The sequence below is a fragment of the Rissa tridactyla genome, chromosome 14 (genome assembly GCF_028500815.1).
Source record: "Rissa tridactyla isolate bRisTri1 chromosome 14, bRisTri1.patW.cur.20221130, whole genome shotgun sequence".
In the NCBI taxonomy this organism is placed as follows: Eukaryota; Metazoa; Chordata; class Aves; order Charadriiformes; family Laridae; genus Rissa; species Rissa tridactyla.
In genome coordinates, this window is record NC_071479.1 from 635,043 (window position 1) to 662,848 (window position 27,806).

At 44.8% G+C, this 27,806-nt stretch overlaps 1 protein-coding gene across 3 annotated transcripts in view; it reads left to right on the forward strand.

Moving 5' to 3' along the window:
* The window catches only part of ABL1 (ABL proto-oncogene 1, non-receptor tyrosine kinase), an 83,399-nt gene that overhangs the window by 50,693 nt on the left and 4,900 nt on the right, over positions 1 to 27,806 (forward strand). For 2 of the 3 annotated variants that reach the window (XM_054220582.1, XM_054220583.1), the window contains exons 2-10: positions 8,309 to 8,482; positions 9,226 to 9,521; positions 16,081 to 16,353; positions 20,262 to 20,346; positions 20,710 to 20,887; positions 23,057 to 23,241; positions 25,345 to 25,497; positions 26,066 to 26,155; positions 26,387 to 26,551. In XM_054220582.1, coding sequence (XP_054076557.1) covers positions 8,309 to 8,482; positions 9,226 to 9,521; positions 16,081 to 16,353; positions 20,262 to 20,346; positions 20,710 to 20,887; positions 23,057 to 23,241; positions 25,345 to 25,497; positions 26,066 to 26,155; positions 26,387 to 26,551 — 1,599 coding nt within the window. Of the gene's footprint in view, positions 1 to 6,248; positions 6,353 to 8,308; positions 8,483 to 9,225; positions 9,522 to 16,080; positions 16,354 to 20,261; positions 20,347 to 20,709; positions 20,888 to 23,056; positions 23,242 to 25,344; positions 25,498 to 26,065; positions 26,156 to 26,386; positions 26,552 to 27,806 lie in introns of all 3 variants that reach the window. The other variant, XM_054220584.1, reaches the window with a different exon arrangement.

Consider the following 27,806-nt stretch of genomic DNA (forward strand, 5'->3'; position numbering starts at 1 on the left):
CTCGAATATTCAGTGGAGAAATGGTCCTCGGGAATTCAGAGGTTAGGAATCTCAAAATCTACAAATGGCTTCTCATGGCAAACCCGTTTGAAGAAATTTCGGATTAAGAGTCTGTACTCATCAGATGCATTTAGTGTCTCAGAAGGATTTTCTGTTGTCTAAAATCAAAGAGCAGTTTCCAGAGGACTTTTTAAATTTATTTAAAGTTTCAGAAACTTAATGGTGGGCAGATGAGTACGAGTAGTTTTGATCTTTCCTATGCGACTGAGTTCTTTGGTAATCTTTTAGGTCTAGAAAACCTCTCTGTGTGTCCCCTGCCAGGGGCCGGGCTGCCTGGGGAGGAGCAGCCCCGAGCCCTAGGGCCTCTCCGCGTCTGCCGCTGGAGCTTCAACGCAGCCCCGGCGTCTGGGGCCTCTCTTCCCTGCAGGAGTGAATGCTGAAGGATGATGTTACAAGGGTGTTACCCTGACTGTTTTTGCAAGTTTTCTCTTTTGTGTGTGTGTTCCAACCACTTCCCCCCTCCCCAATTTGCAATGCAGTTGCAAAATAGGATTAGAGCACAGTTCGACTTGCGCCATATTGGCAGGATTGAGTTAAGAACATGATCGTTGACACAATAAATATTGTAGTATTTCCACCTTCAGCTTCCCTGAGACTGTGGTTGCATATTTATTTTTTATGATGGTATGGGAAATGGGCATTGAAACAACTTTTAAACCATCTTCTATCAAAGTAGCTCTGTCTCGTTTCTCAGCTCAGCATGGGACAAATCCGAAGCCAGCATCCAAGTGGCATCTTAAAGGTGACAGATGTGGCAACTGCAGCCTTAATGCTGTGACAGTCGGTTAGGCAGCCCAGGACCCACTGTAATCGACTGTAGGCCTGTAAAACAGGGTGAGAAGTGAGATGTCTACTCATCTGGAGGGGAGGAGATGGAGGGGGGGAACATAAGCTTGTGTGTTATTCTTTTCTAAAGCTGAAGGTCCCCACGTGGTATCCCTAGGCAGCTTTCTTATTGAAATTATTGTGATGTTGAAAGCCCTGTTGAGGACTCTTCAAGAAGAGCAGTGGTTGTTTACCCCAAACCCCTCTACTCCAACGGCACAAGTGAAAATATGCTTGCATTATTACCCTGGAGAAGATAACAGTTTTTTTCATATGGATTTGTTAATTTTGATAGCAAGTATTTCAACGTGTTGTCCTATGAAGGCCAGACTGACGGATCGTGAGAAGGGGACAGGCTTGTGTCAAGGGCCACAAACTAGGGACGGATGCTCCTGGATCCCTGGGAACAGCATGTGACAGCCAGTCCATTCCCATGCGCGTCCCACAGCCTCACTGAACCTTCTGAAAAGATTAAGGAGACGATGGTGATACCATTGGAGGATTTAACTCTGCTCTTGTTATCTTAGTTCTACGGGAAGCTATTGAGGACATGGGGGGGAAGCTGTAAGTCTCTTTGTTATATAGTAGACTATGAAACCTTAAACAAAACTGCTTAGAGGATGAGAGGTCCATTAGTTGCATGGAAAACCAGTTGCCAGGAGGATAGATTCAATTTTACCTAATTCAGTTTCTTCTTTTGGTTTTCATGTGTTAACGCGACAGTGTTTGGTTGATGAATAGCATGGGGCTGTAAAAAAATCAAATCTGTTGTGTGTTTAAACACACTTATTGAAAATACTACATTGAGGTTGGGTTTGATATAAGGCTGATTTAGAGTCAGGCACTCATGTAGGTGTACGTGTCTTTTGACCAAGTAATAAGAAATGTTTTTTTTTCCCATGGTGGTCTTCTTCCAAGGACTTTTATGCTCTGTTAATTTGCAAGAACGAGGATTGTTTGTGGAGTCCTCTTTGGTGGTGTGGGGGGTGGCAGGTGCTGCATCCCATAGCTGTGTGCAGGCGTGCTTGTCTGCTCGCTGAAGGAGCTGAGACCTTTTCTTAACTTGATCAAAACTAAGTTTAAACTGGTTCTAATGATTACTGAGCTTTCATATTGGTGTTTGAGCTGGCCATTTTTTGCCCTTGTTTCTATTCCCACTAGTAAATATTATTTTAAAATGTGGGAGATCTGAGTTTCTGTCATCTGCTTTCTTCTTTCTGCCTGTGCCAAACTGAATAATTCCTCACCCACTTCACACCAAGAAAGGGTAAAGAGTAGAAGGGAAGAGGCACAGCACGTACTGCTGCCAATCTGATCTGGAAAACAGAACGTGTCCATGTCCCAAATAGGGGCTAAAATAGTCTTGCTGCCTTTTTGGGCTTGCTGTGCCACTGAAAGGCAGAAGCCTTGTTTAAAACCTGTCAATGTTCTCTGTAAAGCTTGAAAACTGTTTCTGTGAAGTATAAAAACTGTTTTGGGGACGCTAGTGAAGTCCTTTGTTTTCCAACTGGAGTGATTCCTGTCCTGCCAGCTGTCGGATTGTCTCTATCTTTTTTTTTTGTGTTTAAGTGTGTCTTGTTACAGTTAGAGGAGCCTGGGGTGGAGCAGCAACCCGTAGCCATTGCCCCAGTCCTGGGGAGTTTCTTCTTACACGTTTGGGCACGTATTGAGCCAGACCCAAATGTGCAGTGCCAGCAACTCATCCTGCCCCGGTGTCACTGGGATCAGCTGGCAGGTCTTGGGTCAATCCGTTAGGAAGAGCGAGTGCATCAGGACGTCATTGCTGCCTGCCGGGGAAGAGTCTTCTGTTTGTTTCCTCTCTTCCTTGGCTATTTTCTGCTCCTCACCTCTTGGCCTCTCATCTACCATCACTCAGTAGAGTTCTTGCTTTTAAATATTTGTGATGGCTTGCTAGTTATGTGCTTGTTCCAGTGGTTCTCGCCTGTCCCGTCCTTATTAAGAAATCTGGCTGATGGTGCTTGCTACCATTTCCCATGGGTTGTGGTGAGGAAAGGATTATCATTTCATAGGAAAAGCTGGAACTGTCTTCAGACCTCCCACTGATCATCCACACAAGGGTTAGTCCTTCCCTGAGCAGTCTGGGGCTGCTCAATAAAACAGGGAAATATAACAGTAAATATTGACGATTCTTGCTTGATGCTTTCCTTTCCCAGGGCTCAGAAATGGGCAAACTTCACTACTTCTGCTCCCTTAGTAAGGAAACCAAAACAAAAACGGTAAGGGTAAAGTTCTCAGAAATACACAAGTGTCATTGACGCTCATTTGTATCTAGTTACTCTTTCCCCTTCCTCTCCCAGAGGTTATGAGCTAAGGTCAGGCAGCAGTTTAGTAGCAGATTTAGGAATAAAATCCAAATTTCTGCCATACCCACTATTCCACTCCATCAACATCCACACATCCACTACATCTACAACTGTGATTAGCTGGCTGGAGAAAGATATTTGCCATGTCACTAAGGGTTTATAAATGGAATAAACTCAGTGAATGAACTCGAGTGGAACCTGCAGACTAATATAAGAGTGAACTTTAAAAAGAAAACCCCAAAATAATCCAAAAACCAACCAACCAAAAACCAATAATGAAAGCCCCAGGATGACAGAATCATCTCTTGGAGGAGTGGGAGAAGCCACATCGTCAGGGGTGCTTAGTGTTAGACAAGATAAAACACTGCAGTTTGTGCGTGGGCAGTGCAGCAGGAGCCGTGGGTGGCCTTGTTCTCTCATTTGCGCTCAGCAGACTTGGTTTTCGGTATTTAGAGTGCCAGAGGTTCCTGGTGGCCATGCGACGAGGGTGCAGCCTGCCTTGCTGGAGGTGGAAATTGGGTAGCACAGCTGGGGAGACTGGCCCAGCACAGGGGGAGGAGCTCCGGTTGAGAGAGGCTGGATCTGTTTTTGCAATTCTTTATCTCTGTATCGAAATACACAATATTTAAAAAGTGATCGTTTGTCCTCAAGACGGCTGTAAGAACGTGGACTTCGCAAATATCAGCCAAGAGCACAAGCAACAGCGATAGCCTTTGCTGCAGAAGGTTGTATGGCCTGTGCTGTGGAGTGGGTGACAGGAGAGGCTGAGCGTGATCTCACTAACGGGATGAGTCTGAAATAAAACATGAAACCTTCCTTCTTTTTGGAAAGATATGTTTTAGAGATTTTTTTTATTTATTATTTTTTTTAAAATCTGTATTCCGTCAGGCATAGGGAATCCGTGAGGGCCACTAAGGAAATACTGGGACAGAGAGGCAGCTGCTGCATCCTATGTGCTCAGTGTCGGGAACGTTTGAATATATTAAACTTGCATAGCTATTCTGCCATTTATCATAATTTCTTCCAGGGGAAAAGGAGAGTAGAGGGAATGTAGGGAAAGAAGATGATTCCGGTAGCATATGCTGTACCTCCAAAGAGATTACTAGATGTGTTCTGCACTCCCTTGCTCTAGAAACCTCGTGGAAAAAAATGCCAGCACAATTTGTAATACCACAGGATGTTTGTTTTGTAGGGAGACAGGAGGTCTCTTCCTTCCCTTGGGACTGCCCTGCAGTCAGCTGTGGAGGAGCCGAGTGTAATTCTGTGCTTCTGCCTGTTTTCCAAACCTTCCCTTAAATTACTAAGGAAATTTGCTTGCGTTGGTCTACACCAGTTGTTCCTATCTGAGAACTTCTTACACGGGCCCTAACAATGGTTCATGACTTCGTATAAATGGTAATTAGCAGGAGATAGTTATGTTTTGGTGTCCGAATATAAATATCTCCTGGTAAAAACTTAATTTAAGGGGGAAGTGAAGATGTTCTTATGGCTAATGCCTCAAAATAAAAGCTACTGTTGTCTTATTTTGAAGGCTGCTCTGCTTTGAGAGTCGTCATTTAGTTGGTGTTAGTGGAGAACTGAATTACAGCATTGCCTTGGGACTCCTCCCAGGAATCCAGGTGTCATCTGGAGCATGCTGTGATCAAAGTAATAAATTACAGTCTTGCTAGGACGCAGCAGAAGACAAAGTGGATGCGTGGAAGGAATCGCAGCACAGAGATAACAGATTGAATTACGCTCGCTTCCTGCCCCATCGCCGTGCCAGGGTACCCTCCTGTAGGTATAGCAGCCAGGCTGATTTATTAGGAGGAATCTGAAGAGCTCAGCAGTGCTGTAAAATTGTCGTTAAAACCAGCAGTAGGAGGTGAAGAAGCTGTAGTGTGTTGAAAAAGACCTTCTCCACATATGAACAGCAATGTCTAACTCCTGCTCTGAAGGACTGTAATGTCTGGGCAAATTTACTAGAGAGTACCTTGGAGGGATAAATGCTGCTGACAGCCAGCTGTACATGGCTCCCAGATGGACATGTCCTGTCTGCTTCTCTCGCTTCAGTGTTTTGTGTCCTGAGTCTGCTGACAGCCTCCTCTTGGGGCCCAGACCTTTAAAAGTGTGTTTTGTCATGGTCTATCAAGCTTCTGCTACACTCGGGTCACCACAACTCTGCTCTTTCCTTTACGCTCTTCCCTGTGTTGACTCAGGGCCCCATCCTCCCTTTCTCGCTGCCCTTCAAGCTTCATTTGGTCACTGCCTTTCCCCACCCCAGTTCTTAATGTGGGGTTCCTACCTTCTGGAAACGCCAACCCAAAGTTGGGTCGTACATCTCCCCGTCGTGCTCTCCTGCTTGGCAGCTTTCACGCGCAGCGTGCAGCTCCATCGGGGTGCCAGGGCTGAGCAGGGGAGAGTCATCTTGGGGGATACAGAGGATACGAGCCCATCTGTGCGTAGCATCCTGTGTATTCACTGGGGAACTTGTGTAGTTTTCCAGCTTAGCAAATTCTCATACATTTACTTATCAGCCCTTGCTCTTGCCGGTCCTTGGGTTTGCAGTCAGTTATCACTGAGTCGGTGTTCACAGGAATGTAATCAAGCACAACCAGCCTTCCTTGACTTTCACACCGCAGCTTGTGTGTGTTTTTGGTGATTGACACAGAGTTGTCTCATGGTCTGAATCGAAGCGCATACCTTGGCATCCGTGCGCAATGAGTCAGTCCCAGCATCGCCACAGCCCGGGCACGAGGGAGGGATTCTTGCGGAGTGCTTGGCTTTCCTCCCGCCTCCCCATCCGTGGCCGTGCATGAGCCGTCCCTTCGCTGGGCTGCGCAGGAGTTGGAGGGGAGCCTGCCTTGGATTTCCTGCCTTCCTGTTGAATCAGTCCCCTGTGGGGGAGGCATTTTCCTTCCTAATGGAGGTTATGGTCCGTCCCCCGTGCAGCATGTACTGGTTTGTACCATATTTGCGGGAGAGCATCCCGGCGTCGCTCCTCGCCGAGGTTGTGTATCTGCTACTTGCAGCTCTCTGCTGTCTGTCTGTCTGTTCCAGGTGTTTACTGATGGTGTAACTCCTTGGAGTATCTCCAGTCACTGCAGCGCCCTGTGTTTGATAAGGGAGCTTAATGGGCTTGACAGGATCAAAGCGTTTTCATGGTAAAATGATTATAGCTTAATTTTCTGAAAGTGGATTTTCTGTTTATTTTCTCATTGTCCCTCTTGAAGCAAACCCAGGCTATTAAAATGTATTCTCCTGCAGGAAACAGGAGGGGGAAGCAAGGATGGCCACATGCTTAAAAACCACCCAACACCCCACCACCTTTTCTGACTGTGGTATGTCTAGTGGAATCATTTTGAAAGCAGAACTATTTGACTTCTCTGATTCACTATAAAAATATATCTCCCTGCAGATACGGTTTGGCTAGGAAAACAGGCCCAGCAGTGTGTATGTTTGCTCTTTTGCTCTTTGCCCGCATAGACGATCTTGCCTTTTCCAAAGAATACAGTAGTAGTGGTATTCATAAATAAGTGCCCAGAGAGCCTTTACCAGCGGTGATCTGACCAACATATCGAGGACGCCAGATAGTCTGTGGGTGAATAGTGCCACATTCACCACCAAAGCTCAGAAAATAATAGGATTTGTTACTGTTTGTAGGGATGGGTTTTGGGGGGTTTTTTTAAGCATTTCCCCATTGGGAAATGTATTTTGGACCTGTCCCAGTCCACGCTTGACTTCTATACGTTTTTTGGTGTCAATTCATGTCAGTTCTTCACCGGTTTACTGGTGCAGCTTATGCTGGATTTCCAGACCAAACAAGCAATAGGGTTAAAAGTGTATTTTGGTGTGATTGCATCTGCATGGCAGCCCCTTGCTAGTGAGTATTGCAAGTGTAGAGAGAGAACTGCGCTCCCAGCTGACATGATAATGTACAAAACACTTGGCCTGGGATTTCTCCCTCCAAAGCCCTGCTGCGTTCGCCTGTGCAGGAGAGGGATTCAGCAGCGAGGGGGGGCAGCAGGCGGGAGCTGATGCTGAGTAACGAAGAGCAGTTCCGTGGTGCAAGGGTGCGATAACGCCATTTCCTGTCCTCATACCATCGCTGACGTGATGGTTTTGTGCAGTGCCGTGACCTCGCTCAACAAACTCATCCAGATGGAAAACAACCCTTCAAAAACCAAGATTTTCACAACTTATTGTCCTGGGTTTGTGCCAGCACAGTCACTCGCGGGGCTGCTGGCGCAGCCGGGGGTGGCACGTTGGAGGGAGGGGACGCAGGTACCCAGAGCATCGCTCTCCCAAACTCTCGAATCATCATCCAGAGGGGAGGGTTTGCAGGAGCGACTGCAATAAAATTCCCTGATGTACTTGGGCTTGCCTGATGCTGACTGAATATTGCACACCTAACATGCTGCAGTGTACGGAGGACTTTGGCAGTTGGTTTTTACTCACCCGTGAAACTCAGTTTTTAGGAATTTCTTTTTCTGGAGGTGTCTCGAGGCTGCTAAAAATGTAGAAAGCTCATTGTGCCAAGTACGCTCTCTGCTGTGCTCTGGTTTCAAGAGTGACAGGCAGGAGAGAGGGTAACAAAAAAGGTACAGCCTTCTGCTCAAGTAAGAAGAGAAATGATTAAAAATACTGCAAATAACGGAAGTACATATCTCATTCTTAAATACCATGTCTTATAGATCTCGCCCTGCCTGGCTCTCTCTGCTGCCCATTCTGGTGATTTCATTTATAGGATAATTAAGGGATTTACTTTTTAAAAGTCTTGGGTTTGTTTTCAAATCTAACCATTCCAGCAGTTAGACATGAGCCAAAGGATCTACCAGCCGCAAACAGCCTACGTGAGCAGCATTGGCTGGAGGGAGGGAGAGGGGACTGCGTGCCATGGGAGGCAGGAGCTGGGGGACAGCTCTGGGACTAGGGTGTCCTGCCTATGTGGCAGGAGATCTGCATCGAAGAGCTGTCCGTATCTGTCCTCTGGCGCATGAGGAGCGCACATGTCAAGAAACAATGCAAATTAGAAAATCAGAGTGCGTGGGTTAACTAGATGGCTTTTATCAGCAAAAATGAACCTGATTTTTTCCTCTCTCTCTCTTATCCTCCTCCAGAAGCCCTTCAGCGGCCGGTAGTGTCGGACTTTGAGCCCCAGGGTCTGAGTGAAGCAGCTCGCTGGAACTCCAAGGAAAACCTCCTGTCGTGTCCTAGTGAAAATGACCCCCATCTCTTTGTTGCACTGTATGATTTCGTGGCGAGCGGTGACAACACCCTCAGCATAACTAAAGGTAAGGCAGCTGGGCAGAGCAGCATGGGAGTGTGTGAGAAGGCTTAGAAAGAAAAGTCACTGTGGAATAACTGAGTTATACACTAAACCCTATGGAATTTTTTTTACTGTGGGAATACTTCTTAAACAAATACAAATATTTCACAAAGTCATAACCTTTTAAGAGCTTAAAACTGTCTGAAGTTTTTGCATTGGGCAAGAAACTGTTTGCCAAAACTAAGGTCTCCATTAGAAGCAAGAATTTGAACTGAGAAATTAAACTAAACTGATTTTAGAGGCTGGCCTCTATAATTTTCATAATTCTCCAAAACACAGTCCCTGTATGAAAAATGACTGTACAGTTATACTGTTTTATTACTCAGTCCTTGTGTTCTTTGTGCACTCCAAGCCACATCTTACCGTGCTAATTGAATTTTTTTCTGTTGTTTATCCACTCCTGTTCTCTCCCAGCCCCACTGAGCTAACTCAGTTCAAATAAAATTTGTTGGATTCATTTTGTAAGCTCAGGCTGTATCAGAGCTGGTGCAGAACTGCACGGGAGCCTTAGAAACTCCTGAAGCGTGCATGTGTCTTTATTTGTCTTCGAGGGGTCTACTCAAGCTTAAAGAAACGCACATGCTCCCTGCTCAGTCAGATACCTATTCCTATAGGAGATAATTTAATGGTCTGTTAGCCAGAAAGAACCTATCTTTACCCTCAGCTCCCGTGTTTGCTGTGTCTAAATACATTTCTTCTTGTGCTAAGGTGAAAAGCTCCGGGTCCTGGGCTACAATCATAATGGGGAATGGTGTGAAGCCCAGACGAAGAATGGACAAGGCTGGGTACCCAGTAACTACATCACCCCAGTGAACAGTTTGGAGAAGCATTCCTGGTATCACGGACCAGTGTCACGTAACGCTGCTGAGTACCTTCTGAGCAGCGGCATCAACGGCAGCTTTCTTGTGCGCGAGAGTGAGAGCAGCCCAGGACAGCGATCTATTTCACTGCGATACGAAGGAAGGGTGTACCACTACAGAATAAACACTGCATCCGATGGAAAGGTAGGCTGCAGGCTCTCCAAACCATGAGAGAAAACCTTACCGGTGTACTTTGTCCACTGGCTGTACAAGGTCAAGTAGTAGCAATTGAATTGAGCAGTTCTGAACCCTGATCACAACGTTCATCACCTGTAGTAACAATAAACTGTGACTGTCACAGCTCTGACAAAACAGCTTTACTCCTTTAGCAAACTTCTGGTGAAGTGTAATACAGCTCAGTTGTGAAAGACTTAAAGGTAGGAGGTAGTAGAGTTATGTCAGAGCTGAATGTAATAGATACCATTAATAAGACATTCTGAGGATGAATTCTTGCCCCTATGTCCAAAAGCTAATCTCTTCGACTGCCAAATCAGAAAACTCAGTGCCGGTTGCTAATAATCCTGTAAATATTAGGGACAGAAATGCCTTTTGAGCTATTCTGCAGTATTTTTAACTACTCTTTTGATTTCTCTACAGTATTTCAGCGTGATCATTGGAGACGGGTAGGCACTTTCACTTTTATATGGGCCCAGTCTCTAGTTCCTTCGTTATTTTTTTTCCCTAGATCGTTATGTGCTGTAGCAGTGTTGCAATGCCGTGCTTTGTGGATGCTGCAGAGAGATGTTAGCATAAAAGTGTAGTTTTCCACAGATTTTTCTTTGAATTTCATGGAAACATTTCTACTGGCATTGGTTTTTGGAAAATCTTGTTTTTAAGGGTTCTATTTTAAGTGGTGTCTCTTTAGATCCTGTGCAGAAGTTGAAGTGTGAGTCTGGAGCATGGCTGCTGAGGCTCTTCTTGCCAGCATCTAGTAGATGGCAGATTCTGTGCCATTAAAATACTTCAAAAGAAAAAATAAAAAACCCCAAGTGCAGTAGTGGCCCACCATGGCCAGTTTTCTTTTGTCCTGTGAGAGCTTTATTCTTCTTACAGCAACGTTGACAGCAAAATCTCCAGTAAGAAAACACAGGGAACCAGTTTATAGTGTTTCCTGTTTATCAGACTCATCACTCTAAAACCTTTAATAAGATAAACAGGTTTTACTCAATGGTGAAATGCTTTTTGTCTGCTTTAAGAAGGACGTTGTAATTGAGACAGTTCTGGCCTTGTTATTTAAGGCAATGTATTTCCAAGTTACAGTATTTTGATTCTTCCTTTTTCCTCCTGTGTAGACACACTCGGTGGTCAAAATCGGCACTGGGAAATGCTGACGTGCAGCATACTTGGAGGACTCCATGGCAATCTGGAATATTATTCCTCCTCCTGTCTCTGTAGTTGATATTCCTTCAATTCACATTGATGCTGGCAGATGAGCAGTGTTCACATGTGAACATTTTGAACCCAGGCCTCCTTCAGTGAGTGTAAATAAGCATGTGTCCATGATGTGCTAGCACATGTTCTCCATTTTAGCTGTAAAAGGGTTTGGCATATGGAGGCTTTCATCCCAGCAGAGCTGGTTTTATCCCAAAAACAGTTCTGCAGAGCTACAGTAACGCGTTCAGGTCTGTATTAGCCAGGTTAACTATTCATTTTCCACAAAGTTGCTTGCATCAGTGTCTTTGAGAAAAGGTGCAGGTCAGCAGAATTCACTGAAGCAGATCTGTGGCTGATGGGGGTTGGAAATACAGAATCGAGAAGCAGCAGTGACTGAGAGCTGTGGCTCCTGGGCTTCGGCCCTTTAGGAAGGGGTGAGCCAAGAGGTAGCCACAGTCTTCCCCATTGCCGTGCCGAGGGCCAGCATCCCAGCGCAAGGAGCTGTTTGCCATGTCCATGCATCAGGTGCGGCAGTTTGCAGCCTGGCGTGTTAAACCCCATTGGTTTTGATTTGTGTTAATGAGCCGGGCAGTGAATTGCGACAGTTTAGTGGCAGACGTGCTGCTCTGCTGCTTCTGCTGCTGGGCTGGGGGATGCTGTGCTCTTCAGCACCCTGTCCCCACCTGTCAAAGCCGAGGAGCTCCAAGGAAAAACAGCTAATATCCCCGCTTTTCTCTGCGAAATGGAGACGGTGGGAGCAGGTCCCCTGCTCTGAGCCACTCGTGTCGCACTCTATTACCTGTTTTGCAGCAGAGCGAAGGAAAGCTCTTGCCTTCAACTCCCATAGCACCTGGGGCCTTCCCAGCCTGCTGTATCGTTAGCCAGCCTGTCCAGGGAGTTTAATATCTGCAAGTGCCGTAGTAAGGATGATTGGCTTTGGTGGCATCATATCCTGTGACTGAAAGAACACGCTATCGGGAGAAAGAGGTATTGGAGAACCGTGTGGAAGAACCACTGCTCGGTGTGGAGGTGTGCCGTGCATCACACAGCCTTACCCAGGCTCTTTCCCAGGGGAAGAATTGAAAAGGACTAGAAAGAGATTGGTGCTGTGCATGTCTTAATTTTTGCACCATTCATACGGAATGCTTTGGGGTTCAACAACTTTAAAAAAAAAAAAAAATCCTCAGGGAATTTTTTCATGATTTCTGAGTTTAATAAGTCATATTCTTCTGGACCACCTTTTAACGTTTTGTTGTTTGGGTTTTTTTGTTTTTTTTTTTTTTTGTTTTTAAGGAAGGCATTAAAAGTGACCTTTCTTGATTTGGCTGGCGCAATGCAGCTGCTCATCTAGTAAACCGCTTCCGTGGTCCAGAGGTTTTCCTGACTTGATAGTACTTGAGGCAAAGCCTCCTATTGAGTAACCCAACTGAACAGACAGTGCTGTCCAGCCAGTTCTTCAAATCCTGCTGTCCTCAGCATTAAGGACACAGGACACATGTCCTGCTTGAGTCTCTTGGAGCCTCCAGTGGCTGAACTGGATGCAGACTTGCTCCTTTATCATGGATCCTTATGGATTTTTTTGTGTGGATGTTCAGTTTTGTCTGCTGAGTGGGGAATCTCATCAGGGTAAGGATCTGCTGGAGGTTAGCGTGGGCCAGTTTAACCACCCTTATAAAACATACTAGCCAGGAAAAAGACATGTGGTCTCTTGGCCACACAAGCTGCAGATGTGTGGCTAACTTGTACAAGCAGAGCCCCTTGGAACAGGTCCAGCGTTCCAGTTTGACTGACAATATACAAAAATTGCCCAAATAATCTGTCAACAATGTAGCTGGGAAGCAAACTCTCCGAGTCCCTCTGCAGCCTCACGTGCAGAACACTGTCCGTTACCTCTGTATGAGCACAGTTAGCAGCACCAGGCGGTTTTCCTGGGGGAAATTATGCGGCAAGCAGCTTGAGTTAAGGCTTGGTAGTCAGGGTCAGTGGAGACGGCAGGCTGCTGTGAATAGTCAGAGCGTGTATGTAACTGGCTGGGCTGCGTCGGCAGCATGCCGTGCATAGCTGCTCCTTGCTTCATCTTCTTGGGATACATGCTTCACATTCCAGATGAAGATTTAAACACAGCATAACTCTGATTTCCAGTAGTGCTGATGGGAAGCAAGGCCTTCAGAAGTCAGTGTTGAGATGTAATCACTGAGAGGTTAGAAAAACTCTGCCTACAGAACGAGCACGTTTAGTGGGTGGAGGTGTTGGCTTTTTTTTTTCCGTGTAAATGACAAACTTCATGTGTGTTAAGGTACAGAGTGTTGTCCTGTGGCCTGGACCGGGTTATCTTGAGTCTGTTCCCCATCCTGCCACAGGTTTGCTGTGAAACCTTTGGCCATTTATTGAACTTCTTTCTCCATCTGTAACAAGATCATATAATCTGTCACACAAAATACAGATATCTCTCATTTCCATGAGATTTGAGACTATGAGATATAAGCCATCATAAAAGCATGGGCGGCTTCCTTCTCCATACTTCTCTAATGCTTCCAAGTGATCCTGGACTTCAGCATAGCTTTCTGCATCCATACTTTTCTATTTTAGTCCTCAGTGTAACATGGGAACTGCTCGTACCACTGCTAGTACTACCAGTTGTTCCCAAACAGGTATCGCTTGTTTTAAATTGTGGTTGTGCTGGCTAATGCTTGGTGGTCCAAGCCATGCAGCTGCAAAAGCCTCTCTCATGTTGTCACTTTTCTGTTCTCAGAATGTCTGTTTTTAAGGTGATTTCACCTCTTTGACCATGAAAGGTGTGTTTTTTGAGATTTTGTTTGTTTGTTTGTTTGTTTTTTTAATTATAGTGTTGAAATGAGATTTGGACCAGTTACTTTATCAAAGGAATATTGGACTCATTTTGGTGGAGGGTTGAGAACACGCTCCCCAGAAGGATGCCTTCATTTTCTGGAGATAAAGTTTCCATAGGAGTTTTTTTATCAACAACTGTAGCAAAATCATAGAATCATAGGGTTGGAAGGGACCTCTGGAGACCATCTAGTCCAAACCCCCTGCCAGAGCAGGGTCACCCAGAGCAGGTGGCACAGGAACACGTCCAGGCGGGTTTTGAATGTCTCCAGAGCTGAAGACTCCACCATCTCTCTGGGCAGCCTGTGCCAGTGCTCTGCCACCCTCAAAAGAGAAACAGGAGTGAGGAGAAAGTAGACTTCTCCAGCCCAGCGTGTAAACCCCTCCCTTCTGAATGCCCTTGAGCATCCAAAGGTGTATGTGTTGTCACCAGAGTAGTTAATGGCGTGGTTCTAGCTCAAGTGGCTTACAGACAGGTTGGCCACTGTGCATCTTCCCCCACTCCCCCAAGCCCAGGTGCTATTACCACCAGAGGAAATGCCATTTTAACCAGGGCTTACGATTTCCCAGCACTGGAAAGGTGGGTTTCTACAGCGTAGCTGCCTCTTTGGGATGCCGAATGCATTCACTTCCCAGAAACCTTCCAGGGGGGATCATTCTGTTACAAAGGCCGCAGCTTGAAAGCCAACAGCCACCCTGTACCTTGCAGTAGTCTAACCTGCCTGTGACTGCTCTGTGGGGTTGTTCACGTCTGTGTTTGTTTTCCCCTTCCTGGGTTACGCAGCTCAGCGTGCCGGAGCTGAGCATTTCACCTTTCTGCAGCTCTTTCAAATAAGTCCATGATATACACAGATTGGCAGGTTTTGCCAATTCTGACCATAACGGTTACCATACATAGCATGCGGCTCATCCTCATAAAGTTAAGTAGGGATTTGGACAAGCAGGATGCTGAGGAGATGAGGCATTTTCATCTGTCACTGACTGACTTAGATGATATGGCTGCTCTTTTCACTCACCTTTTGCTCTATGCAGTGCCTGTGCTGTCATATGCTTCAAAATATTTGGTCTTCTCCAATGCCTCTCATTCTCGCTTTGGGTTTATATAGTGAACAAAGGAGGAGCCTGCAAAGGAGGAGCATCCATATGGGAATTGCCAGTCTCCAGTCCAAAGGCTTTACTCAAGTTTGAGGGTGGCTTTGTCCCTCCCTTCAAATGTTTTTTTTCTCTGGCAAATGCATCTCCCTTTTCTCTTGGGCATATTTGCTTATTGCTGGAGCTTCACAGATACATTTTCTTTTTCCATCCAAAAATTCTGTCTAGGTGGAAGAAGCAGAATTTGACTCTAAGTCTGGGATTTTTGGATGCCTGGCAGCCCCATCAACTTCCCGGCCTCCCGAAATCCCAGACAGATGGCCACTGCACATGCACAGGCTGCTGAGAGCGTATCCAGTGAGTCAGAAGCATTTGGGAAGTTTGTTCATAGGTATTGGCACGTAATGCGTACAGTAGGACATCACGCTGAATTCACAGTGAATGGACTGGGCAGAAATCTGGGTGACTAACATGGTTCTGCTCTTCCCGCGTGGTTGACCCTTGCCAGAGCTTGGTCCTTTGTGAGAAATGGAGCTCTTCCATCTTCTGTGTGCTGCATCCAGCATAGGGTGTTGCACTTCGATACAAAGATTTCTCCTTCTCCTTCAGGTGTTATCAGCATCACTTTTTTAAAAATTAAATTTCTAGCTTTTGTCACCTTGCCTAGCAGAAGACTGGGCTTGGGTGTGGAAACTGGAAATACAAAGCTCTGGTGGTAGGGAGTCACTTCTCTGTTATCTTTAGCAGGCTTTTAGGCTTAAAATGGATCTTCTGTAAAAGTGTTAAAAAAGGTAACAAATATGGATTACATGCCTCATGGCAGGTTTTCATTCAGTGGTAATGATTTTACTTCTGTGTTATTGATTGGTGCCCATCACAAGAATGGAGCAGACCAGCTGCCGAACTTCATGCAAAATATTCTGCAGAAGCTTAGGCCAAAAGCAGGGAAGCCACCGGTTTGCTAGTGACGCTTCAGGGAGAATTCAGGGACGTGAAAATGTCATAAAAACCAGACACTAATAACGGAATCAAGACACGGAGGTTGACAAACCCCTAGTCTCTGGGAAATGTCCTACAGTCTTTACTGACCAGCCTTTTGAAAAAAGACATTTCAAGCAACAGCATGCCAAGCTCGTGCTATTTTGCAGTCATTCCTTCCATATTGTTTCAGCGAAGTGCATGTATTTTCTCCTGAAACCATGCATTTCCTGTGTAAGTGTTGATTGTTTTCAGCTGAGAGCTAGTTACAGAGCTCGTGGAGCTCATAGTACTGTGGCTCGAGTAGAAGCAATGCAACAGTTTGCTTTCTCAGTTTTATAACACATTTCTAGGTATGACTGCTTTGATGTGCATAATGGGAATGAGCTTTCTCCTTCTCTTTGGTCCCTAGCTGTACGTCTCTTCAGAGAGCCGCTTCAACACCTTAGCAGAGTTGGTCCATCATCATTCAACTGTCGCAGATGGGCTCATCACCACTTTGCACTACCCAGCACCCAAACGCAATAAGCCCACGATTTATGGCGTGTCTCCAAACTACGACAAATGGGAGATAGAGCGAACTGACATCACGATGAAGCACAAGCTTGGTGGAGGGCAGTACGGAGAGGTGTATGAAGGAGTCTGGAAGAAGTACAACCTTACAGTGGCTGTGAAGACTCTAAAGGTAGGACTCAAATCTCAGAGCATTCCCATTAGTCTCCTTTCAGGAGGAAGGGAGTTCAGGCTGGCTGCCTGCCCTCAGCCCTGGGTAGACAGTTTGGGTTGGTGACGGCCCTTCCTTTCCGTGCTGGAGAATTGGAATAGAGTATTTTTGAAAGAGCTTCATCCTATTATGGTTTTCTGTGATACCCGAAGCACTTGGACCTAAACAAAGGAGGATGTTAACAGCGCATTTTTTACTTTAGAATGGGTGAAACCTTAGAAAAGTAAACAGTGCCGTGATGTCTCGCATTCAGGGTGTGGCCGAGGTGACCTGTTCACGGATGAACACACTAACACAAGCTGGTGTGTTAAGGAAAATTGTGGATTGTGAGTCAGTCAACGTAAAATTCAAAGGCTTTGCTTCAGGGAGACTTCATGTGTTTTGATTTTCTGTCTTACGTGGCGTCTTTCCCAAAAGACAAGTTCCCTGTGTACCTGGAAGTCTTAAGCAATTGTTCACAGCTGCTTCTTATTGCAAGATACAAGTAAGGAGGAAAAAGTGTATCCAAGCTAAAATACATTAAAATTCGTAAGTGGCTGTAATGAGGAACTGGATAATCAGTTCTGTGTGTGGCTCTGCTCCCTGATTTCTGTGTCTTGGTTTCCTTGTCTCTCGAAATGCAAATAATGCTCTGTGAGTTCATAAGGTCATTGCTTAATTCATTTATGTTTATAAAAATGTCTTGAGATCCTCTGGCACCATCCACACACATTGCATTTGATTGCTTAATAGGAGTTTGTGCTAACTTGACACCGTGTTCTCTCTCCTCCAATGGGGATGTGGTTTGGTCTTGCAGAAACAAACAGAACGGGTTTTTTGTTTGTTTCTTTTCATTTTTTGCAATGGAAATTTTGAAGTAGAGAGAGCTGAGTAGATGCTTTAGTGTCAGGGGAAGAACGTTTCCTTGATTTGGGGAAAATATTTCTTCCTTACTCTCTGAGCGGCGGCTACCTCAGTATTTCTGGGTTGCCATGGTTGCAGAAAGTATTTTCATTTTGGCCTTTTCTCTACTCTGGAGATTCCTGTTGCTGCTTCCCGGTGGAGCAGAGTCCAAGCGCCGACTTGCACAGGGAGCGAGTGACACCTAGTGTTGTCCCTGCTCGGAGACAGCGCTGGGGACGCGGGGCTGACTCGGGAGCATCGGGATGCAGGTGGAGCTGGGATGTGCCCAGGGTGAACAAAATGCCTGCTTATCGTCGACAGGAGAGAACAGTTGTTTCTGGGATCGTTGATTTTCCTAACATCTCTTTTCCCACTTCTGGTTGCGGTGTGAGGATGCCCGACGTCTTCAGATCTCTCATTTTGCTCCAAACTGTAGTTGTTTCTTTCATTCTCTTCTCTCTAAAACCCATCAACAAATGCAAATTGCGTCTAATCCCATAAAAACTGTTTGTGCGTAAGGAGAAACCTTAATACACAGACCATGGCTGTTTCAAATATATCAAATAAATATTTAATGAAACATGACTAAAAGTGGTTCATAATGTAGTATGAAGCCACATGTTCCACTAGGGAATGTAAGAAAAACCAAGAAGAGAGTAGAGAAACAATTTCAACCTGCAATTATGCACACTAAACCCATCCTTAAAAGCAAATTTATAATCCACCTTCCTTAAATCCATCAGTCTACTGCCTGACAGGTGGGATTATAGCTTTCTTCAAAGTTTTGGGAAACATTTTAAAATCACATTTATATCCCAGTTCCACTGGGGAAAACAAGCCCTCCGCAGCTTCTGCACGAACATTCAAATGACTCACTTTATTTTCCTCCGAGAGAATATTTTTCAAAACTTTATATGGCTCTTCTTGTTCCTTCCCCATCTACTCAAGGTATCTCTATAAGGAAGATAAACGGGAGGGAAAACCAGAAGAGAAAAAAAATCGTTCCAACTTCTTTTTGAACAGCGATGCTTACAAACACCCATTTGTTGTTCAGTTTTCTATCAAGTGTCTAAATGTAGCTCGTAGCTGCTGCAAAGCACTAGATCATGCAAGAAGGCAAGGGGAGCAGCACACGCTGTTCCGCAGTTGCATCTGACTGGGAGGTGTTAGGCAGTGTTTTGGTGCTTAGGTGTTTCCCGTTAAAACAGGTCATTGGGAGCTCAGCGAGTCGCACAGGACACACCAGTATTTATAAGGGTCTGTTATCATAGCGCGACGCTCTGAATTTGTGGTTTTCCACCTGATGTTGGTGGAACGGAGCGTGAGGTGGGCAGTGGCTGGGAGCGGAGCTTTGTGACCTGTGTATCACTGGACCCAGGGCAGCCTGCTGGGACTGTGGCCGAAGCTTGGTCCCCGTGAGGGCCATTTAAGGGCTGAACTGTTGTGAGCTGGTCATCTCGGCACATTTCTTACTACACACCTCCAGCCTACATCCGTTAAGACTGCCTCCTCTTTTTTTTTCTTTTTTTTTAATTTAATTTTATTTTATATTTTTTCCCCAGCAGAGAAGCCTGTGTTTTAACCAAGGCAACGTGCCACCCTGGTGACCCTTAATGCCAAGGCATGGTCCTGCGCTCTGCTAGAAAAATACTGTGCAGCCAGAACTATTTTATTTCTGCGGTGGTTTTGTACAGCGGAAGGTGGAAGCTGGTTAAGCTTGGTCCTTTGCATGAGATCAGTTTTTCTGAGGGGTCGTTGTTACAGTGGCTCTCTGTGTCCTTCCTATTAATTTGGTCAGTGGGAGGTAGGAGATTTAGAACAGTGGAACAGCTATGCTGAGGAGCAACCTTTCACACTTTGTATAGCATGCATAAGATAAATGTGTATTTAGGGTAATTCCGCAGCCTGGATTATTAACCCAGTTTCCTTTGCCAAAGAAAACAGTTTAAGGTTCTGCTCACAAGGACCTTTGGGCTATTAGTTGTGACAGAGTGTGCTCGGCAAATCACAGCTGCCAATCAAGCTAATTGGCAACGAATAGTAAATGATTGAATGAAACTGTTTGAAAAGGGTTCTCGCTCCTCACTGCAAAGCAGAGAGCTGGCTGGATCTTACAGCGGCAGCCCACTGTTATCATTCTCACCAGCAGCAGTAAATCCTTTCCAATCCTTCCTTAAAACACTTCGTCCATGTAGCCTGTCAACATTAATCCACCAGTGGAAAAAAAAATATGGATATAGAAAGAAACATTGCTTTAGGAATAGATCTGTATTTTTTGCACCACTTTGAAATGACCTTCCGGCCATTTGGGGCATATTTGCTTCAGAAAATATGTCTTTTGAGCAAGATTGTGTCTTCCTCGGTTTTGTGTTGTGCCAAGCAACTTTATGGCGTTCAACAAATAGGTAGTGACACGTCTGCCCGGAACGGTTACGTCATGGGTCAGGCTCTAAATGCCAGAAATGAAATCTCTGAAGCACTGGTCTTTCGGTGATGGAGTGGCTGCCTTTGGTCACGGCCCCCCATTGGAAAGCAGGGATTTCTTGCCCAGTGAAACTGGGGTTCCATATTTCAGCAGCTTCTCAAGCATTTGATTGTGGCGTATCCTTCCTTTTGTGTTTATTCTTTTTTCTTTTCTGTACTTTTTATTTCATGTTATCTTATTTTTTTCTGTTAGGAACAAGCACATTTTTCCTTTTCAACTCCGGAGTGATCCTGTGAGAGGCCCTTCACAAAAGGGATATGGATTTTCTTGCCCCAAAAAGCTCCATTAGAATAAGAATGATAAAAATATATTTTTTAAAAATCCTACAAAAAAGTCAACGTTCCTAACTCCCTGGCATTGTGATGTGGCTACAGGGAAAAATTACCTGGAAAGAACTGTGGCTTATGTTGTCAGTTTTCGGTTTCTTTTTGTGTCCTTGTACAAAAATCTGTTCCTCCTTTGTGTGTGCTGTCCTTGCCAAAGCTTTACCATTGTTCTGCAGGAGGATACCATGGAGGTGGAAGAGTTCTTGAAAGAAGCTGCAGTAATGAAGGAGATCAAGCATCCGAACTTGGTGCAGTTATTGGGTAAGTGATAAATACCAAGCAGAGGGATTTGAACTAAACCCTTGTGCAGTGATATGGATGTTAAGGAGCAGATAAGCTGCTTACCGTACCAAGGCTTTAAATACAGACACTTATTGTCTGGCAAAATTCACAATTTGTACTACTAATACATGATTTTTAATGATCTCGTCTCCCTAACGTTTAAGTTGCCAGAGCCTGAAGCAGGAAATTAAACCCCTCTATTAACCAGCTCCAAGCAGAACTCGTTCTTTGTGTGAGCCCCATATTTCTACCTTCTAGACGTAGAAGTTGCCCTAGAGGACAAAACCTGAAGATCTGCTGATATTCTCAAGCATTCATTGTAAACTTTATCTTGGTCCCTAGGGGTGTGCACACGGGAACCTCCTTTCTACATCATTACGGAGTTCATGACGTATGGGAATCTGTTGGATTATCTGCGTGAGTGTAACCGGCAGGAGGTGAATGCTGTGGTGCTACTGTACATGGCAACTCAGATCTCCTCTGCCATGGAGTACCTGGAGAAGAAAAACTTCATTCACAGGTAGGAAGGACAATGAGCACCCCTGAATCTTGAGCACAAAACACACCTTGATTTATTTTCCTGCCTTTCGGATTCTCATGGCATTGACTTCAGATGCAGTTGGCATCCCATATTTAACATGCTGGTGCATTGTATTCTGATACAGTACTTTAACCTGTCTATAGGACGGTCTCCTAATTGTTTTTCTCTCAGGGTTTTTCTCCTACCTTTGAAGTAGAAGCAGGTGAAAGACACATCAGTACTTTTATATTTTGGACAAAGGCCTTAAATGTAAATGCTTCCCAAAGTAACGGGCTGTTAATGGACCAGATAAGCTACTGCTCTTCCTTGGTTCTACCAGCCGTGAAAAACTGCTGCAGTTGGTGTTGCCGGATGCGTGCAGGTGCTCACAGCAAAGCCACCGTCTTACTGCCTTCTTATCCCATGTTCCTTCTTGTTTCTTTCACGTTTTTTTTCCATCCTCTGTAGGGATTGTTTCCCACTATTGTCCAGATTGCGTATTCACTTTAATAAGCATCTCTGCAGTCTTACAAGTCTCAGAGACTCTGACCTTTAAGTGTGCTGCAATTATGGCTAGAGCTTTGCGTTCTTCATCTGTGGAAGTGGCCTCCTAGCAATATAATGACACATCCTGCGCAAAGGTTGGAGAGTCGCTGAGCTTTATACAAGATGTTTTCTGTGCCACGGCGTGACCTTTCCTGCCCAATTAACTGGAATATGAAATTAGCACATGTTTTTTCATAGAGACAAATATGAAGATTGTGTGTAAAGTTCTAGGTGCTCCTCTAAGTCATGCGTTGCTTTGCTGCCTGAAAGGGCTGTTTAAATGCTTCTGTCAGTCAATAAAGCAAACGATGATGCTGCAAATTAAAATTTCCAGCCTTTGATTTGCTCCGTTGAAACTATTTCATCCCTTCAGCCTGTAGGAAGTGAACTTTAAAAACTGCTTTGTGTGAATCCCATTTGTCTGCTCTCCCGTTCATTTCATTTCCTCTTATTTCTGATGACCCATTTATCTAAAATAAATAGCAGCGTTTTTCCTTATCAGCCACCCCCATACCCACCTACCCAATTATTTTAAGTGTGTTGTCACAATTCATATCCATGGATTCAAATGCTGGGCTGTGAACTTATTTAATGAATCAGGAAGGAGGAGGAATTTGATTATGAAGAGGAGCTTTTATTTAGACATGCATTGTAGTAATCAGCATTGATAAGAAGGTATATTCAAAAATACTGCGAAAATTTAATGGGCATCTAGTAAAACGTACTTTTTTTTAAATTTGTTCTGATTGAGCAGAACAAGCAAAAGAAACAGCAGTGTCTGCTCATATCTAAAGATCTCACTCAAGATTTGTGGTAGAATCAATTTTTAGTTGAACGTGACATAATCTGGAAAGGTGTTTTTAATGAAACCTAATATTAAAAGAAACAAACTTTTGTGCTTTATATTTTTGTACTCATTAAGCATTTCTGAGAGTGCTAACAGCATTTACAAGCCAGGGAAGTGGCAAATGCAATGTGCACATCTCTCACCTGCCGAGGTGGAGGCAGGTGAAAAAATGTGGAGGAAAAGCTTAATTTGCTTATTGCCCAGTCTTTTAAAAAAATGTACGTACTGATAGCAGAGGCTATACAGTTCTGAAAAGGCCAAAACATGGTATGAAAAAGTTGTATTGTAAAACGCGGTACACTTGGGAGGAAGAAGAGCGTAGCTGGGAGCTGAACCTGGTGCTTGAGCAAGGACTGGAAGAGAGTTCTGGAGAGCGACCGGTGTTGGCTGGGGTGACCGAAGTGCTAGAGAGGTGGGCAAGAAGTGAGGCATTGAGGCGTCATTTATTCAGTGCTCATGCTCAGCTATTGATAACTTGAGCACTGACATTTCTTTAAATTATTTTTATCCTGAGGGTGGCTGCTTTTATTGAAAGTGAGGGGGCTTCTTGAAGCTTTCACTTCAAATTTAAAAAAAAAAAAAGTTTGGATGACAATCTTACAAAGCCAGAATGGAAAATAACTTTCCCTCTTCCATATATATGTATAACTACATAATTTCTGTGTAATACTCTGATCAAAATAATCACGTTTCTTTGGGAACAGCAGGTTTCCTCTCTATTGCTAAAACTGAGATGGCAAAGACTCCTCATTGCCTATTTTTGTTCTTATTTTTAGGGACCTTGCTGCCAGAAACTGCCTTGTAGGGGAGAACCACTTGGTGAAGGTGGCAGACTTTGGCCTGAGCAGGCTAATGACGGGCGACACGTACACTGCCCATGCTGGAGCAAAATTCCCCATCAAGTGGACTGCACCAGAAAGCCTGGCCTACAACAAGTTCTCCATTAAATCTGACGTCTGGGGTAAGAATTTGCACGTATGAATTAATGCAGATTAATAGTCGTCTTTTCCAGGGCTGTGAAATGAGGACATTGTGGAACATTTCAGGAGGGAGCGCGTTCCCCGGTTTGAGCCATATTGTTCTATGAGCTTGTCAGAGTGCAGGAACTAATCTCTGCCAAGGCAGTCTTTGAGTGGAGCACTGAGGATGCCGACCTGACTTTATGTGTTTGAATCGTATGAAAATAAAGGATACTGTAGTGTTTATAGAAATATATGAAATGGGGCTGGAGGGCACCGACACTGCTTCTTTGATAGAGTTCTGGCACAGGACTGTGAAGCGATATATTGTTATGTAGCCAGGAACTTTCTAACTACTTCAAGGAAGAAAGTGAGAATCTGGTTCATTTTATGTTAAAAAAAAAATAATTATGTGAGTATCTGTCTAGTGATAGCTCCAAGCTCGTCTTTCTGCATTTTAAAAGAATAATCTTTGGAATGAGATGAGGAGAAACAGAGGGAAAATTTGATGACAAATGGTTATTGAAGAGCCCTGAGGTGCTAGTGATAAGAGTAGGCTTAGCCAAATGGAGCTACGTTCTATCAAATCTGACCGCAGAAAATCTCATTGTACTCTTTATCAGCCTCTCTTTGGGTATAATATCTCTGCCATAGCTGTTGGTCAAATTCTCAAAAGTGCCCGGTGACATGAGATAGAAGTTTGTGGGACGTGGTCCCAAAGGCACTTGGAAAATGTTATCCTGAGCATCTTCTATATATAAAATGACAGATAGTAGTGAAGCAACGACGAAGTTTTCTGGAGTTCAGGGGAAACTGTGCTGAGAAAGGCTCTATTTTCAAGAAACTTTTAGGTAGATGGCTGATGCAAAATGTTTTATAGATGGGGGAGGAAAACCCGTAACATCCTCCCAAGGAGGTGATCGAGGTGTTTCTTCTGCTTTGGACTTGCACGTGGTGGTGTTGGCTGCTGCCGGGTATCTGCCAGTCTCAAGGATGCTGCCGTATCGCTGTGGTGGCTGCAGGATCCATGTTGCATTTAAATAGTGGAGTACTCAGGGAGGAAAGATCCAAAAGGGGTATTTGGTGCCTTTAATTAGGGTTAGCGTAACCTTGTGCAGTCGAGGCAGTAGCCTCTGGGATCTGATTAGAGCAAGCTGGCCGTCCCCGGAGGCCACGGCTGCTGCTGGGCACGCCAGAGTTTAGCCGCTTTCACCTCACTGCCTCGAGACAGCAATCAAAGAAAATTGTGCACAGAAATGTCTAATGTAAATTGCCCTTGGTGTTGTTACCATGTAATGTGATGTGATTTCCTTACTTATGCAGAATTGTAATCGCTTTCTCTTCAGGTTAAGAACAGAATAGGGTGACTGAACTAATTACATGCAGGTTGTTGAACTGGTGTTGAGCCTATTTTGCGTGCCCGACTCCTGGGTTAGCTGCCTGACCCTGGTGCTGACCTGCATCCCACCGACCTCGGGGACTTGAATGCCTCGCCTCTTTCACGACCCTTTTTGTGCTCTCCCTTGTCCCGTTCAGCTTTCCCGTGACCAAACGTCTCACCCTCACCCTGTCTTGTTGGTAGCAACTGCTGAAACTTGCCTCTCGCCGCTGTCTCATGGGTTTCCCCTCTAGAGACCAGGCTGCAGCTAAACAAGGGCACCCCAAAAACACCGAGCTATTAAAATGTGCGAGTCCCCTGGGGAGAGGCTGTAGATGAGAGGAGCTGTCAAATTGAGTGGGAGACTGCAGTGCAGCAGTGAAATGGTTTCAGCTAATCCACTGTGAAGTCTCTTAATTGTGCTTTTAATAGGACTTGAAGGGTCTCAAGGCGTTCAGGTTTGAGACAACTGATACATTGAAAATTAGTCTAATTCTACCCTGTCATATCGCAGGAGACTTGTCTGTGCTGACGAAGAGGCTTGTTACGCTTCTTTAACATTTAAGCTGCTGCTGAGCATGGGATCTGAGCCACCCAGAGCTGGTTTAAGTGTGCAGCACTGTTTAGTGACTACTCCCACTAAGCATCCTTGCAAATTTAAGATGAAAACAAAGCTTATTGATTTTTTCTTTTTTTTTTTTTTTTTTTTTTTCCCCCTCCACTGCAGCCTTTGGCGTTCTGCTGTGGGAAATTGCGACCTACGGCATGTCCCCTTACCCCGGCATTGACCTGTCTCAAGTCTATGAGCTGTTGGAGAAAGACTACCGTATGGAGCGCCCCGAAGGCTGTCCTGAGAAAGTTTATGAGCTCATGAGAGCATGTAAGTGTTCCTCAGCCCTGCAAATGCTGCTTTTTAGCTCTGCAGAGGTGCAGTAAAAGTGCCAGGATCTGGCCACGTATAGCGAGGCATGAGGAACCCAGTTCCAGTGAAGGTGCAATGCTGTGCAGAAGTGCTTGGTTAAAGCTCCTTTCCCCAGAGGATGAACACGCCGTGAAACCAGTCGTTCTTCTCTACTGGGAGCACGTAGGCCTGGGGGAGAGATTTGTTGTTCAGCTCAATGTTTTCTTTGTCTCCTGTTTCCTGACAATTTAAAGAAAAGCTTGTGCTCTAAGGATGAAGCAGGAGCTTCATTAGGCTTCCTAAGGGACTGACTGTTACTGTTCCACTCTGGGCTTTTGGTACGTGACTTAGTGTGATATGTTTTTTTCCAGCATTACTTTGGCTCGGTGGTGGTTGCTGATACCCAGCACCCTTCAAATGAGGTTTCCATGTCATTATTTTATCGTGTCCATTTTATAAAAAAGGAACTGCCATAGGTGGCTCCTCTTGGTGTAACGTATTGAAGTTGAATGCTGGTGGGAAGCTTTGAGTGGTGTTGTTTTTTCAGGCTGGCAGTGGAGCCCATCCGATAGACCCTCCTTTGCTGAGATCCACCAGGCCTTTGAGACGATGTTTCAGGAATCCAGCATATCAGATGGTAGGTCTGGGTCCCTCTTGGAGTGGCAATTCCAGGGATGGGGACAGGACCAACTGCGTCCTTAACTCTGCATGTTTTTCATGTGCCTGATTTTAAAGGGCCAAATGGCTGAACAACGTCAAGGAACCTCTATGCTTTGTGTGGTTTGCTTTTCTTTGCATTATTAACTCTGAGCAGCACAATAGTTTTTATCTTCCATTGATTGTAATAATTTTCTGCTGTGTGTTGCAGAGGTGGAGAAGGAATTGGGAAAGAAGGGCATGAGGAGCGTAGTGAGCAATTTCCTCCAGGCCCCAGAGTTACCAACCAAAACACGAACATCGAGGAGAGCCGCTGAAAGCAAAGATGCCAACGAGGGCTTGGAGACTGCACACGCTCGAGGCTTGGGGGAATGTGGTAGGTTTTAATTAAAGTCATTATTCCTTCAGGAAATGCAGAGGAAAACAAAATGCATGTCCAGCTCCGGGTCTTCACCTAGGAAAAGCTGTGTCTAATAACAGGTGCCATCTTTCCATACTAGTGTTGTGTTTCTGGGTGACAGGCTGCTGAGTTTGTTTGCCTGGGTTCAGAACTCCTTTTATTATTTTTTGCAAAGGTAGATTGTTAATCTTGGGCACAGACACACACACATGTACACAGAGCAGCTGGGAGTGTGAATCCTTACCTGGCTGAGGGATCGGCACTATACCTGCCGTTGCTTAGAGAAGCCCTAGGAGTTCTTTTAACTTAATGGCTGTTGCCCGCAGCTCCCTGTAGACCAGAGCCTGAGCACGGAGCTCTCTGATCATATCCTCTTCCCGTTCCCTGGCAGGAGCTATCAGTGGGATCTCCCACTGCATCTGACTGCTGGGTAATCTGCTGTGTTCAAACCACTTTACACTACCATGCTGCATAATTTAAAGCAGGACGATGGCTCGGGTTTAGCAAGCCCCATAAGGGAGGTTTCTTCACTGTTCCATCCTGACAGATTTGTGCTTGGAGCACTGAAGAGGATTACTCTTGGCAGGTACCAAATATAATTTCAGCAAGGGACAAAGAAGTATTTACAGAATCTTCCATGAAATTAAACTCTCTTTCAATCAGTTTCTTCAAGAACTTACCTTCCGTTCTGAGGTAATAAAAGCAATGGTAAAAGGCTGAATGTATACAGTAAATTTGTGTCTAGCTCATTTGAAAAAAAATAAGGTAAACCAAAATACAGTGGTTTTTTTCCAGCTCCCGTTGAGGCTGCCTTCTCTAACCATTCATGTGACTGACCTTTTTTTGTGTAATGTCACTTAGTAGTACATGTTTCAGTAGCAGATGTACATCTAGACAAAGAGGGGAAAAAAGAAGGGATGTAAAATGTTGGAAAAAGGAAATATCAGTGACTTAGAAAGGAAGGTTATTTACCATATGTAGGGGATATAATTGCCTAGTGTTACAAGCTTTGAAGTAAAATAACTTCATTTAAATACTTAAGGGCTTTAAGAGATTCAAGTGCAGCAGGAATAATATGATTTTAACATTATGCTGGGAATCGTTTCGCTCTTTATTGTGAAAGAAAATATTTCACATTAAAGTTTTATTGCAGTTTCCCCTTCAATTGTCAGTGTTTCCATAGCAAGTCCAGCAGCTGGAAGCTGATCCTTGGTGCAAGCTGCTAGTTTTC